This window comes from Lissotriton helveticus, chromosome 5_2 (assembly GCF_964261635.1).
Source record: "Lissotriton helveticus chromosome 5_2, aLisHel1.1, whole genome shotgun sequence".
Lineage (NCBI taxonomy): Eukaryota > Metazoa > Chordata > Amphibia > Caudata > Salamandridae > Lissotriton > Lissotriton helveticus.
Window position 1 is genome coordinate 8,814,591 of NC_136066.1, and position 15,318 is coordinate 8,829,908.

The 15,318-nt window shown below is 42.9% G+C and overlaps 1 protein-coding gene across 1 annotated transcript in view; it reads left to right on the forward strand.

The window, feature by feature from the left end:
• CFAP157 (cilia and flagella associated protein 157) overlaps positions 1 to 15,318 on the forward strand; it is a 511,692-nt gene that overhangs the window by 39,310 nt on the left and 457,064 nt on the right. The window contains exon 3 of the mRNA XM_078646650.1: positions 14,910 to 15,063. Coding sequence (XP_078502776.1) covers positions 14,910 to 15,063 — 154 coding nt within the window. The remainder of the gene's footprint in view (positions 1 to 14,909; positions 15,064 to 15,318) is intronic.

Sequence of the window (15,318 nt, forward strand, 5' to 3'; positions counted from 1 at the left end):
GTCATACATTGAGATGAGATGCTCAGTCATACAGTGAGATGAGATGCTCAGTCATACATTGAGATGAGATGCTCAGTCATACATTGAGATGAGATGCTTAGTCATACATTGAGATGAGATCCTCAGTCATACATTGAGATGAGATGCTCAGTCATACATTGAGATGAGATGCTCAGTCATACATTGAGATTAGATGCGCAGTCATACATTAAGATGAGATGCTTAGTCATACATTGAGATGAGATGCTTAGTCATACATTGAGATGAGATGCTCAGTCATACATTGAGATGAGATGCTCAGTCATACATTGAGATGAGATGCTCAGTCATACATTGAGATGAGATGCTCAGTCATACATTGAGATGAGATGCTTAGTCATACATTGAGATGAGATCCTCAGTCATACATTGAGATGAGATGCTCAGTCATACATTGAGATGAGATGCTCAGTCATACATTGAGATTAGATGCGCAGTCATACATTAAGATGAGATGCTTAGTCATACATTGAGATGAGATGCTTAGTCATACATTGAGATGAGATGCTCAGTCATACATTGAGATGAGATGCTCAGTCATACATTGAGATGAGATGCTTAGTCATACATTGAGATGAGATGCTCAGCCATGCAGTGAGATGAGATGATCAGTCATACATTGAGATGAGATGCTCAGTCATACATTGAGATGAGATGCTTAGTCATACATTGAGATGAGATCCTCAGTCATACATTGAGATGAGATGCTCAGTCATACATTGAGATGAGATGCTCAGTCATACATTGAGATTAGATGCGCAGTCATACATTAAGATGAGATGCTTAGTCATACATTGAGATGAGATGCTTAGTCATACATTGAGATGAGATCCTCAGTCATACATTGAGATGAGATGCTCAGTCATACATTGAGATGAGATGCTCAGTCATACATTGAGATGAGATGCTCAGTCATACAGTGAGATGAGATGCTCAGTCATACATTGAGATGAGATGCTCAGTCATACATTGAGATGAGATGCTTAGTCATACATTGAGATGAGATGCTCAGTCATACAGTGAGATGAGATGCTCAGTCATACATTGAGATGAGATGCTCAGTCATACATTGAGATGAGATGCGCAGTCATACATTAAGATGAGATGCTTAGTCATACATTGAGATGAGATGCTTAGTCATACATTGAGATGAGATGCTTAGTCATACATTGAGATGAGATGCTTAGTCATACATTGAGATGAGATGCTCAGTCATACAGTGAGATGAGATGCTCAGTCATACATTGAGATGAGATGCTCAGTCATACATTGAGATGAGATGCTTAGTCATACATTGAGATGAGATCCTCAGTCATACATTGAGATGAGATGCTCAGTCATACATTGAGATGAGATGCTCAGTCATACATTGAGATTAGATGCGCAGTCATACATTAAGATGAGATGCTTAGTCATACATTGAGATGAGATGCTTAGTCATACATTGAGATGAGATGCTCAGTCATACATTGAGATGAGATGCTCAGTCATACATTGAGATGAGATGCTCAGTCATACATTGAGATGAGATGCTCAGTCATACATTGAGATGAGATGCTTAGTCATACATTGAGATGAGATCCTCAGTCATACATTGAGATGAGATGCTCAGTCATACATTGAGATGAGATGCTCAGTCATACATTGAGATTAGATGCGCAGTCATACATTAAGATGAGATGCTTAGTCATACATTGAGATGAGATGCTTAGTCATACATTGAGATGAGATGCTCAGTCATACATTGAGATGAGATGCTCAGTCATACATTGAGATGAGATGCTTAGTCATACATTGAGATGAGATGCTCAGCCATGCAGTGAGATGAGATGCTCAGTCATACATTGAGATGAGATGCTCAGTCATACATTGAGATGAGATGCTTAGTCATACATTGAGATGAGATGCTCAGTCATACATTGAGATGAGATGCTTAGTCATACATTGAGATGAGATCCTCAGTCATACATTGAGATGAGATGCTCAGTCATACATTGAGATGAGATGCTCAGTCATACATTGAGATTAGATGCTTAGTCATACATTGAGATGAGATCCTCAGTCATACATTGAGATGAGATGCTCAGTCATACATTGAGATGAGATGCTCAGTCATACATTGAGATTAGATGCGCAGTCATACATTAAGATGAGATGCTTAGTCATACATTGAGATGAGATGCTTAGTCATACATTGAGATGAGATGCTCAGTCATACATTGAGATGAGATGCTCAGTCATACATTGAGATGAGATGCTTAGTCATACATTAAGATGAGATGCTCAGCCATGCAGTGAGATGAGATGCTCAGTCATACATTGAGATGAGATGCTCAGTCATACATTGAGATGAGATGCTTAGTCATACATTGAGATGAGATGCTCAGTCATACATTGAGATGAGATGCTTAGTCATACATTGAGATGAGATCCTCAGTCATACATTGAGATGAGATGCTTAGTCACACATTGAGATGAGATGCTCAGTCATACATTGAGATGAGATGCTCAGTCATACATTAAGATGAGATGTGCAGCCATACATTGAGATGAGATGCTCAGTCATACATTGAGATGAGATGCTCAGTCATACATTAAGATGAGATGCTCAGCCATACAGTGAGATGAGATGCTCAGTCAAGCGCTTAGAGACCCCGGGGTTATATAGCGCTATATAAATCGAAATAAATAAATAAATAAATAAATACATTGAGATGAGATCCTCAGTCATACATTGAGATGAGATGCTCAGCCATACATTGAGATGAGATGCTCAGTCATACATTGAGATGAGATGCTCAGTCATACATTAAGCTGAGATGCTCAGTCATACATTGAGATGCTTAGTCATACATTGAGATGAGATGCTCAGTCATACATTGAGATGAGATGCTCAGCCATACATTGAGATGGATTGATCAGCCATATATTGAGATGAGATGCTCAGCCATACATTGATATGAGATGCTCAGCTATACAGTGAGATGGGATGCTCAGTCATACATTGAGATGAGATGCTCAGTCATACATTGAGATGAGATGCTTAGTCATACATTAAGCTGAGATTCTCAGTCATACATTAAGATGAGATGCTCAGCCATACAGTGAGATGAGATGCTCAGTCATACATTGAGATGGATTGATCAGCCATATATTGAGATGAGATGCTCAGTCATACATTAAGATGAAATGCTCAGTCATACATTGGGATGAGATGCGCAGCCATACATTGACATGGGATGCTCAGTCATACATTGAGATGAGATGCTTAGTCATACATTGAGATGAGATGCTCAGTCATACATTGAGATGAGATGCTCAGTCATACATTGAGATGAGATGCTTAGTCCTACATTGAGATGAGATGCTCAGTCATACATTGAGATGAGATGCTTAGTCATACATTGAGATGAGATCCTCAGTCATACATTGAGATGAGATGCTTAGTCATACATTGAGATGAGATGCTCAGTCATACATTGAGATGAGATTCTCAGTCATACATTAAGATGAGATGTGCAGCCATACATTGAGATGAGATGCTCAGTCATACATTGAGATGAGATGCTCAGTCATACATTAAGATGAGATGCTCAGCCATACAGTGAGATGAGATGCTCAGTCATACATTGAGATGAGATCCTCAGTCATACATTGAGATGAGATGCTCAGCCATACATTGAGATGAGATGCTCAGTCATACATTGAGATGAGATGCTCAGTCATACATTGAGATGAGATGCTCAGTCATACATTAAGCTGAGATGCTCAGTCATACATTGAGATGCTTAGTCATACATTGAGATGAGATGCTCAGTCATACATTGAGATGAGATGCTCAGCCATACATTGAGATGGATTGATCAGCCATATATTGAGATGAGATGCTCAGCCATACATTGATATGAGATGCTCAGCTATTCAGTGAGATGGGATGCTCAGTCATACATTGAGATGAGATGCTCAGTCATACATTGAGATGAGATGCTTAGTCATACATTAAGCTGAGATTCTCAGTCATACATTAAGATGAGATGCTCAGCCATACAGTGAGATGAGATGCTCAGTCATACATTGAGATGGATTGATCAGCCATATATTGAGATGAGATGCTTAGTCATACATTGGGATGAGATGCTCAGTCATACATTAAGATGAAATGCTCAGTCATACACTGAGATGAGATGCTTAGCCATACATTGAGATGAGATGCTCAGTCATACATTAAGAGGAGATGCTCAGTCATACATTGAGATTAGATGCTCAGCCATACATTGAGATGAGATGCTCAGTCATACATTGAGATGAGATGCTCAGTCATACATTGAGATGAGATGCTCAGTCACACATTAAGCTGAGATGCTCAGTCATACATTGAGATGCTTAGTCATACATTGAGATGAGATCCTCAGTCATACATTGAGATGAAATGCTCAGTCATACATTCAGATGAGATGTGCAGCCATACATTGAGATGAGATGCTCAGCCATACATTGAGATGAGATGCTCAGTCATACATTCAGATGAGATGCTTAGTCATACATTAAGCTGAGATGCTCAGTCATACATTGAGATGAGATGCTCAGTCATACATTAAGCTGAGATGCGCAGCCATACATTGAGATGAGATGCTCAGTCATACATTCAGATGAGATGCTTAGTCATACATTAAGCTGAGATGCTCAGTCATACATTGAGATGAGATGCTCAGTCATACATTCAGATGAGATGCTTAGTCATACATTAAGCTGAGATGATCAGTCATACATTGAGATGAGATGCTCAGTCATACATTCAGATGAGATGCTTAGTCATACATTAAGCTGAGATTCTCAGTCATACATTGAGATGAGATGCTTAGTCATACATTGAGATGAGATGCTTAGTCATACATTGAGATGCGATGCACAGCCATACATTGAGATGAGATGCTCAGCCATACATTGAGATGGATTGATCAGCCATATATTGAGATGAGATGCTCAGCCATACATTGATATGAGATGCTCAGCTATACAGTGAGATGGGATGCTCAGTCATACATTGAGATGAGATGCTCAGTCATACATTGAGATGAGATGCTTAGTCATACATTAAGCTGAGATTCTCAGTCATACATTGAGATGAGATGCTTAGTCATACATTAAGCTGAGATTCTCAGTCATACATTGAGATGAGATGCTTAGTCATACATTGAGATGAGATGCTTAGTCATACATTGAGATGGATTGATCAGCCATATATTGAGATGAGATGCTTAGTCATACATTGGGATGAGATGCTCAGTCATACATTAAGATGAAATGCTCAGTCATACACTGAGATGAGATGCTTAGCCATACATTGAGATGAGATGCTCAGTCATACATTAAGATGAGATGCTCAGTCATACATTGAGATGAGATGCTCAGTCATACATTGAGATGAGATGCTCAGCCATACATTGATATGAGATGCTCAGCTATACAGTGAGATGAGATGCTCAGTCATACATTGAGATGAGATGCTCAGTCATACATTGAGATGAGATGCTCAGTCATACATTGGGATGAGCTGCTCAGTCATACATTAAGATGAAATGCTCAGTCATACATTGAGATGAGATGCTCAGTCATACATTAAGATGAGATGCTCAGTCATACATTGAGATGAGATGCTCAGTCATACATTGAGATGAGATGCTCAGCCATACATTGAGATGAGATGTGCAGCCATACATTGAGCTGAGATGCTCATTCATACATTCAGATGAGATGCTTAGTCATACATTAAGCTGAGATGCGCAGCCATACATTGAGATGAGATGCTCAGCCATACATTGATATGAGATGCTCAGCTATACAGTGAGATGAGATGCTCAGTCATACATTGAGATGAGATGCTTAGTCATACATTGAGATGAGATCCTCAGTCATACATTGAGATGCTCAGTCATACATTGAGATGAGATGCTCAGTCAAACATTCAGATGAGATGTGCAGCCATACATTGAGATGAGATGCTCAGCCATACATTGAGATGAGATGCTCAGTCATACATTCAGATGAGATGCTTAGTCATACATTAAGCTGAGATGCTCAGTCATACATTGAGATGAAATGCTCAGTCATACATTAAGCTGAGATGCGCAGCCATACATTGAGCTGAGATGCTCAGTCATACATTGAGATGAGATGCTCAGTCATACATTCAGATGAGATGCTTAGTCATACATTAAGCTGAGATGCTCAGTCATACAGTGAGATGAGATGCTTAGTCATACAGTGAGATGAGATGCTCAGCCATACAGTGAGATGAGATGCTCAGTCATACATTAAGATGAGATGCTCAGTCATACAGTGATGAGAAGGTCAGTCATAGAGCATGACTAAGTGATATTCAGTCAGAGTTTAATTAACGAGTGAGATGAGATGTTCAGTCAGAGTGAGAGGAGGGAGTTTTCTATCAGCGGTTTGAAAGGATGTTGACTCAAACCTATATGCCAGGCTATGGGAACTAGGCACTCTAATGAGGCACTCCGGATTTTAATGTCGGACGCACGGCCACTGTATGCCTGTGGACTTTCTAAGTTTTTAGCATGGACATGGTCCATTAGGGCTAAAAGGTTAATACAAAATGTTTAATTTGGTTTTAAAATATGGCTAAATTCTAACTCTTAATTGTGATTTTAGTGTTCTAGTTTTTAAATCTTAAAAATAATATGAACTAATGACCTGTTAAAATTTGTTTTTATGCAAATGTGTTGTATGTAATGTGATGCTTTTATGATATATTTCTTATCGAAATAAAGGCCTATGAAATGAAATGAAAGAGTGAGATGAGATGTTCATTCATGGAGCAAGATGAAGTGATATTCAGTCTTAGAGTGAGATGAACAGCTGTTCAATTAAAATGAGAGATGCAATGCTCATTCATACAGAGTCGAGAAGTTCAGGTATAGAGTAAGATGAGGCGCTATTTAGTCAGCATTTTATTAACGAGTGAGATGAGATGTTCAGTCCGACAGTGAAATGAGGAGATGTTTGGGCACAGAGGAACATGAAGTAATATTCAGTCATAGAGTGAGATGAAGAGACATGTAATTAAGGAGTGAGTTGAGATGTTCAGTCATAGAGTGAGATTAACTGATATTCAGTCATAGAGTGAGATGAAGAGACTTTTAATTAAAGAGTGAGTTGAGATGTTCAGCCACAGAGTGAGATTAAGTGATATTCAGTCATAGAGTGAGATTAACTGATATTCAGTCATAGAGTGAGATTAACTGATATTCAGTCATAGAGTGAGATGAAGCGACATTTAATTAAAGAGTGAGCTGAGATGTTCAGCCACAGAGTGAGATGAAGCGACTTTTAATTGAAGAGTGAGTTGAGAAGTCTAGTAGTAGAGCGAGATGAGAGGATGTTCAGTTATAGAGTGAGATAAGATGTTTCATCGTAGAGTAAGATGAGACAATGATCAGTCATTGAGCGAGAGGAGGGGATGTTCAGCCATAGTGTGAGATACGCTCTTCCATTAGTGAGTAAGATGAGGCAATGTTCAGTCATTGGTCGAGAAGAGCAGGTATTTAGTAATAGAGCAAGATGAGGGGATTTTCAGTCATGGAATGAGATACGGTGGTCCATCACATAGTAAAATGAGGGGATGTTCAGTCATCAAATGAGATAAGGTGGTCCATCACATCGTAAGATGAGGGGATGTTCAGTCATCAAATGAGATACGGTGGTCCATCACATAGTAAGATGAGGGGATGTTCAGTCATCAAATGTGATAAGGTGGTCCATCACATAGTAAGATGAGGGGATGTGCAGTCATGGAATGAGATACGTGGGTCCATCACATAGTAAGATGAGGGGATGTGCAGTCTGGAATGAGATAAGGTGGTCCATCACATAGTAAGATGAGGGGATGTTCAGTCATCAAATGTGATAAGGTGGTCCATCACATAGTAAGATGAGGGGATGTGCAGTCATGGAATGAGATACGTGGGTCCATCACATAGTAAGATGAGGGGATGTGCAGTCTGGAATGAGATAAGGTGGTCCATCACATAGTAAGATGAGGGGATGTGCAGTCTGGAATGAGATAAGGTGGTCCATCACATAGTAAGATGAGGGGATGTGCAGTCTGGAATGAGATAAGGTGGTCCATCACATAGTAAGATGAGGGGATGTGCAGTCTGGAATGAGATACGGTGGTCCATCACATAGTAAGATGAGGGGATGTGCAGTCTGGAATGAGATACGGTGGTCCATCACATAGTAAGATGAGGGGATGTTCAGTCATCAAATGAGATAAGGTGGTCCATCACATAGTAAGATGAGGGGATGTGCAGTCTGGAATGAGATACGGTGGTCCATCACATAGTAAGATGAGGGGATGTTCAGTCCGGAATGAGATAAGGTGGTCCATCACATAGTAAGATGAGGGGATGTGCAGTCTGAAATGAGATAAGGTGGTCCATCACATAGTAAGTTGAGGGGATGTTTAGTCATCAAATGAGATAAGGCGGTCCATCACATAGTAAGATGAGGGGATGTGCAGTCTGGAATGAGATAAGGTGGTCCATCACATAGTAAGATGAGGGGATGTGCAGTCATGGAATGAGATAAGGTGGTCCATCACATAGTAAGATGAGGGGATGTGCAGTCTGGAATGAGATAAGGTGGTCCATCACATAGTAAGATGAGGGGATGTTCAGTCTGGAATGAGATAAGGTGGTCCATCACATAGTAAGATGAGGGGATGTTCAGTCCGGAATGAGATAAGGTGGTCCATCACATAGTAAGATGAGGGGATGTGCAGTCTGGAATGAGATAAGGTGGTCCATCACATAGTAAGATGAGGGGATGTGCAGTCTGGAATGAGATACGGTGGTCCATCACATAGTAAGATGAGGGGATGTGCAGTCTGGAATGAGATAAGGTGGTCCATCACATAGTAAGATGAGGGGATGTTCAGTCATCAAATGAGATAAGGTGGTCCATCACATAGTAAGATGAGGGGATGTGCAGTCTGGAATGAGATACGGTGGTCCATCACATAGTAAGATGAGGGGATGTTCAGTCCGGAATGAGATAAGGTGGTCCATCACATAGTAAGATGAGGGGATGTGCAGTCTGAAATGAGATAAGGTGGTCCATCACATAGTAAGTTGAGGGGATGTTTAGTCATCAAATGAGATAAGGCGGTCCATCACATAGTAAGATGAGGGGATGTGCAGTCTGGAATGAGATAAGGTGGTCCATCACATAGTAAGATGAGGGGATGTGCAGTCATGGAATGAGATAAGGTGGTCCATCACATAGTAAGATGAGGGGATGTGCAGTCTGGAATGAGATAAGGTGGTCCATCACATAGTAAGATGAGGGGATGTTCAGTCTGGAATGAGATAAGGTGGTCCATCACATAGTAAGATGAGGGGATGTTCAGTCCGGAATGAGATAAGGTGGTCCATCACATAGTAAGATGAGGGGATGTTCAGTCTGGAATGAGATAAGGTGGTCCATCACATAGTAAGATGAGGGGATGTTCAGTCCGGAATGAGATAAGGTGGTCCATCATATAGTAAGATGAGGGGATGTTCAGTCCGGAATGAGATAAGGTGGTCCATCACATAGTAAGATGAGGGGATGTGCAGTCTGGAATGAGATAAGGTGGTCCATCACATAGTAAGATGAGGGGATGTGCACTCTGGAATGAGATACGGTGGTCCATCACATAGTAAGATGAGGGGATGTTCAGTCCGGAATGAGATAAGGTGGTCCATCACATAGTAAGATGAGGGGATGTGCAGTCTGGAAGGAGATAAGGTGGTCCATCACATAGTAAGATGAGGGGATGTTCAGTCCGGAATGAGATAAGGTGGTCCATCACATAGTAAGATGAGGGGATGTTCAGTCCGGAATGAGATAAGGTGGTCCATCACATCGTAAGATGAGGGGATGTTCAGTCATCAAATGAGATACGGTGGTCCATCACATAGTAAGATGAGGGGATGTGCACTCTGGAATGAGATACGGTGGTCCATCACATAGTAAGATGAGGGGATGTTCAGTCCGGAATGAGATAAGGTGGTCCATCACATAGTAAGATGAGGGGATGTGCAGTCTGGAAGGAGATAAGGTGGTCCATCACATAGTAAGATGAGGGGATGTTCAGTCCGGAATGAGATAAGGTGGTCCATCACATAGTAAGATGAGGGGATGTGCAGTCTGGAATGAGATAAGGTGGTCCATCACATAGTAAGATGAGGGGCTGTGCACTCTGGAATGAGATACGGTGGTCCATCACATAGTAAGATGAGGGGATGTTCAGTCCGGAATGAGATAAGGTGGTCCATCACATAGTAAGATGAGGGGATGTGCAGTCTGGAATGAGATAAGGTGGTCCATCACATAGTCAGATGAGGGGATGTGCAGTCTGGAATGAGATAAGGTGGTCCATCACATAGTAAGATGAGGGGATGTTCAGTCTGGAATGAGATAAGGCGGTCCATCACATAGTAAGATGAGGGGATGTGCAGTCTGGAATGAGATAAGGTGGTCCATCACATAGTAAGATGAGGGGATGTTCAGTCATCAAATGAGATAAGGTGGTCCATCACATAGTAAGATGAGGGGATGTTCAGTCCGGAATGAGATAAGGTGGTCCATCACATAGTAAGATGAGGGGATGTTCAGTCTGGAATGAGATGGAGCGATGTTTAGCCACAAAGTGAGATCAATCTGGAGGTGTTTAAGCCTAGAACAAGATGATGAGATGTTCAGTGACCGAGTGAGTGAAGAGATGTTTCATCTAAGAGTGAGGTCAGGAGAATGTTGAGTCATGGAGTAAGATGAGGGAATTTGTATTGTCGTAGAGTGAGACAAAAAAAAGGATCAATCAAGGGATGAATTCTGGAGAGGTTCAGTGATGGTGGTTCTGTCCTAGTGTAAGATGAGGGGCTCTTCAACCACGGTGCTAGATGAGGAGATGGTCATTCATAAACTGTGATGATGCCAGGATCCAGATTCCTTGGGAGCAGTACCCTCTAAATGCCCACCTTCCAGTCTGTGTAGACCTTAACAGAGATTCAGAGTGTCCAGAAGAGGGGTACTTCGGGAAAAGAGACCCGTAATAAGATGAAACAGCCAGCAATGGTATAGAGAAACTCTGGTTCAGTGTACTTTAAATCATGTGGTTCATCAAGACAATTACCTGTGGAAATTGTCATTTTAATTTTATCCATCCTATTATTCTACTGCTCTTCATTTCTCTTTATTGTTTTTGTTTTTATCGATTCTTAAGAGTCCCAAATTAGTCATGGAATTAGATATGGAACTCTGCACTGAACTGTTGCTGCTAGGATGAATGTAGTCATCCTTTTGTAGGTTTGACTCATTTCATCCCTTGCCTCTATTCTTCTTGTATTGCTTGTAATTGTGTACATAATTAATTCTGTTTATTTTTGCGGTCGAGAAATTGTAACTTTATTTTATATTCAAATCTCATTGTGATACTTGTCCTTATCCTCTTTAATGTCATTATTATTAGCTGAATTTTGCACTTAACTATTGCTGCTAGGTCGAAGGATGTCCAGATATCTTTATATCAGCACTTTTTTCTTTCTTTTTCAAGATATATCCCCTGTCGATTTCATGGCTGTGATTTTATGTGTTACAAAATTGTACTTTCATGATATGCTGCTACTTTTTTTTTTATCCTTCTAAAAAGTGAGTGATTCGTGTCTTGCGATCATATGAATGGCAGTCCTAGACTGCACATAGGCCTTGCAATGGCAGGCCTGTGACACACTTTACAAGCTGCTTCTGTGGGTGGCATAACCAGTGCTGCAAGCCCACCAGCAGCACTTAATTTGCAAGCCCTGGGCACACATGGTGCACTGCACTAGGGGCTGACAGGTAAATCAAATAACCCAATCATGGAATCACCAATTAGTACATCAATTTAACATAGGGAGCACTTGCACTGTCACACACATCCTGTACACACAGCACTGCCATTTTAGTGACCCCATGAATCCTGTACATACAAGACTTCCACATTAGAGGCCACAAGTGTCATGTACACACAGCACTGCTACCTTAGACGCAACACACATCATGTGCACACAGCACTGCCACATTAGAGGCCACACGCATCCTGTACACACAACACTGCCACAGTAGAGTCCACACACATCCTGTACATACAACACTGCCACATTTGGGGCCACTCGCATCCTGTACACGCAACACTGCCACATTAGAGGCCACAAGTGTCATGTACACACAGCACTGCTACATTAGACGCCACACACATCATGTGCACACAGCACTGCCACATTAGAGGCCACACGCATCCTGTACACACAACACTGCCACAGTAGACGCCACACACATCCTGTACATACAACACTGCCACATTAGGGGCCACTCGCATCCTGTACACGCAACACTGCCACATTAGTGACCCCATGAATCCTGTACATACAAGACTTCCATATTAGAGGCCACAAGTGTCATGTACACACAGCACTGCTACCTTAGACGCAACACACATCATGTGCACACAGCACTGCCACATTAGAGGCCACACGCATCCTGTACATACAACACTGCCACAGTAGGGGCCACTCGCATCCTGTACACACAGCACTGCCACATTAGAGGCCACACGCATCCTGTACATACAACACTGCCACAGTAGGGGCCACACACATCCTGTACATACAACACTGCCACATTAGGGGCCACTCGCATCCTGTACACACAGCACTGCCATATTAGTGACCCCATGAATCCTGTACATACAAGACTTCCATATTAGAGACCACAAGTGTCATGTACACACAGCACTGCTACCTTAGACGCAACACACATCATGTGCACACAGCACTGCCACATTAGAGGCCACACGCATCCTGTACATACAACACTGCCACAGTAGGGACCACTCGCATCCTGTACAAACAACACTGCCACATTAGGGACCACTCGCATCCTGTACACACAACACTGCCACATTAGGGGCCACTCGCATCCTGTACACACAACACTGCCACATTAGGGGCCACTCGCATCCTGTACATACAACACTGCCACATTAGGGGCCACACACATCCTGTACATACAACACTGCCACATTAGGGGCCACTCGCATCCTGTACACACAGCACTGCCATATTAGTGACCCCATGAATCCTGTACATACAAGACTTCCATATTAGAGACCACAAGTGTCATGTACACACAGCACTGCTACCTTAGACGCAACACACATCATGTGCACACAGCACTGCCACATTAGAGGCCACACGCATCCTGTACATACAACACTGCCACAGTAGGGACCACTCGCATCCTGTACAAACAACACTGCCACATTAGGGACCACTCGCATCCTGTACACACAACACTGCCACATTAGGGGCCACTCGCATCCTGTACACACAACACTGCCACATTAGGGGCCACTCGCATCCTGTACATACAACACTGCCACATTAGGGGCCACTCGCATCCTGTACACCCAACACTGCCACATTAGGGGCCACTCGCATCCTGTACATACAACACTGCCACATTAGAGGCCACACACTTCCTGTATACACTGCACTGCCACATTAGAGACCACATATGTCCTTTACACACAGCACTGCCAAATTAGAAACACTACGTGTCCTATTCATACAGCACTGCCACAAAAGAGACCTTCTTTACACACAGCACTGCCACATTAGGGACCCCACATATCCTATCAACCCAGAGCCCTAACACTTTACACTGTGTACACAAGTCCTGTATATCCTGTGTACAGGTCCCACCACACCCCAGATCCACACCACTAGAGGTTACAATTGTGTGTGCATGGACCCTACTGCTGCAGGCTGGGTCTGGGGGCGGCGGAAGAGCTATGGACTTCACTGCTCTGCCAGCAGTCATGCTAAATAATTGTGCATCTGTCGTTCATTATAGATTACTTTCATCTTTGTTAAATTAGTATGTGCAACGAGTAATTAGGACCGAATGTCATGTAAAAAAGATCTATAGTGCATGGTTTGCCACATGTATTTGTTAAAAAGTTCTGGAGGGTGACTGCCCTTTCTTTTCAACCCATCACCATTGGCATCCCGTGATGTTTCAGCCAGGACCAGTGACCAGACAGAGACAATCTGCCGGCCTCCTCCCCCTCCACTGACCCCTGAAACCCTTAACTGACCAATGAACACCCTTCACTGACTACTGATCCTCCTCCACTGACCACTGGCCACCATTGACGTCCGCTCTGACCTCTAAACCTCCTCCACGGAATCTCTTCACTGACAACTTACCCCCTCCACCGACCAATGAACACCTTTCACTGACCACTGAACCTCTCCACTGACCAAGGATGACCCTTTGCTGACCACCAAACCCCTTCGGTGACCAATGAACATTCTTCACTGACCACTGAACCCTTCAACTGACCGATGAACACCCTTTACTGACACTGACCACTTTGTCCACTGACCACCCTTCTACTTACCACTGAACCCCCTTCACTGACCACTACACTGTTCACCTCTCCACTGACCTCTGAAATCCATCCACTACCCACTGAACCCCTTCACTGACCACTGAACCCCCTCAATTGACCACTGAACACACTTCACTGACCACTGAATACCTTTCACTGACCACTGAATACCACGGAATACCCTTCCTTGACTAGGGAACACCCTTCCCTGACCACTGAACACCCTTCTGCTGACCCCTCCCCGCTCACCGCCCTACTCCCTTCCTTGACCACTAACTCTGCTGACTTTGTCCACTGACCACATTGGCCCAATGATCAAACCTGAACCCGTTACACTCCTTCACTGACCACAACTTGTCCTTCCTCCTTTCAGCTGGCAAGCTGGCAGCACTGGAAGAATTCAGAGTCCAGAAGGAAGAACTGAGTGCTCAGTTTGCAGCTCTTGAGGAGAAGCTGAAGAAACAAGAGGAAGACCACCAACAGCTCATCTACAACCTGGAGCGGAAGGCGGTGGTGGACAAGGACAGGTCAGGAGAGGGCATGGGCAGGAAAACAGTGTGGGATCTTAAGGGGGCAGAGATGGGCCCAAGGGCTTCTGTCAGTAGGGGGCAGTGAAGGACGTGAAGGAGGTCTTAGGAGGTGATGAGGGAGGATATTGTGGGATCAGAAGAGGACAAGGAAGGGCATGAAAGCATGGACCTGAGGGGGCACAGTGTGGGATCAGAAGTGACAGGGAAGCTCACAATGCTGAAGGATCTTCAGAGAACAGTGAAGGGCATGAA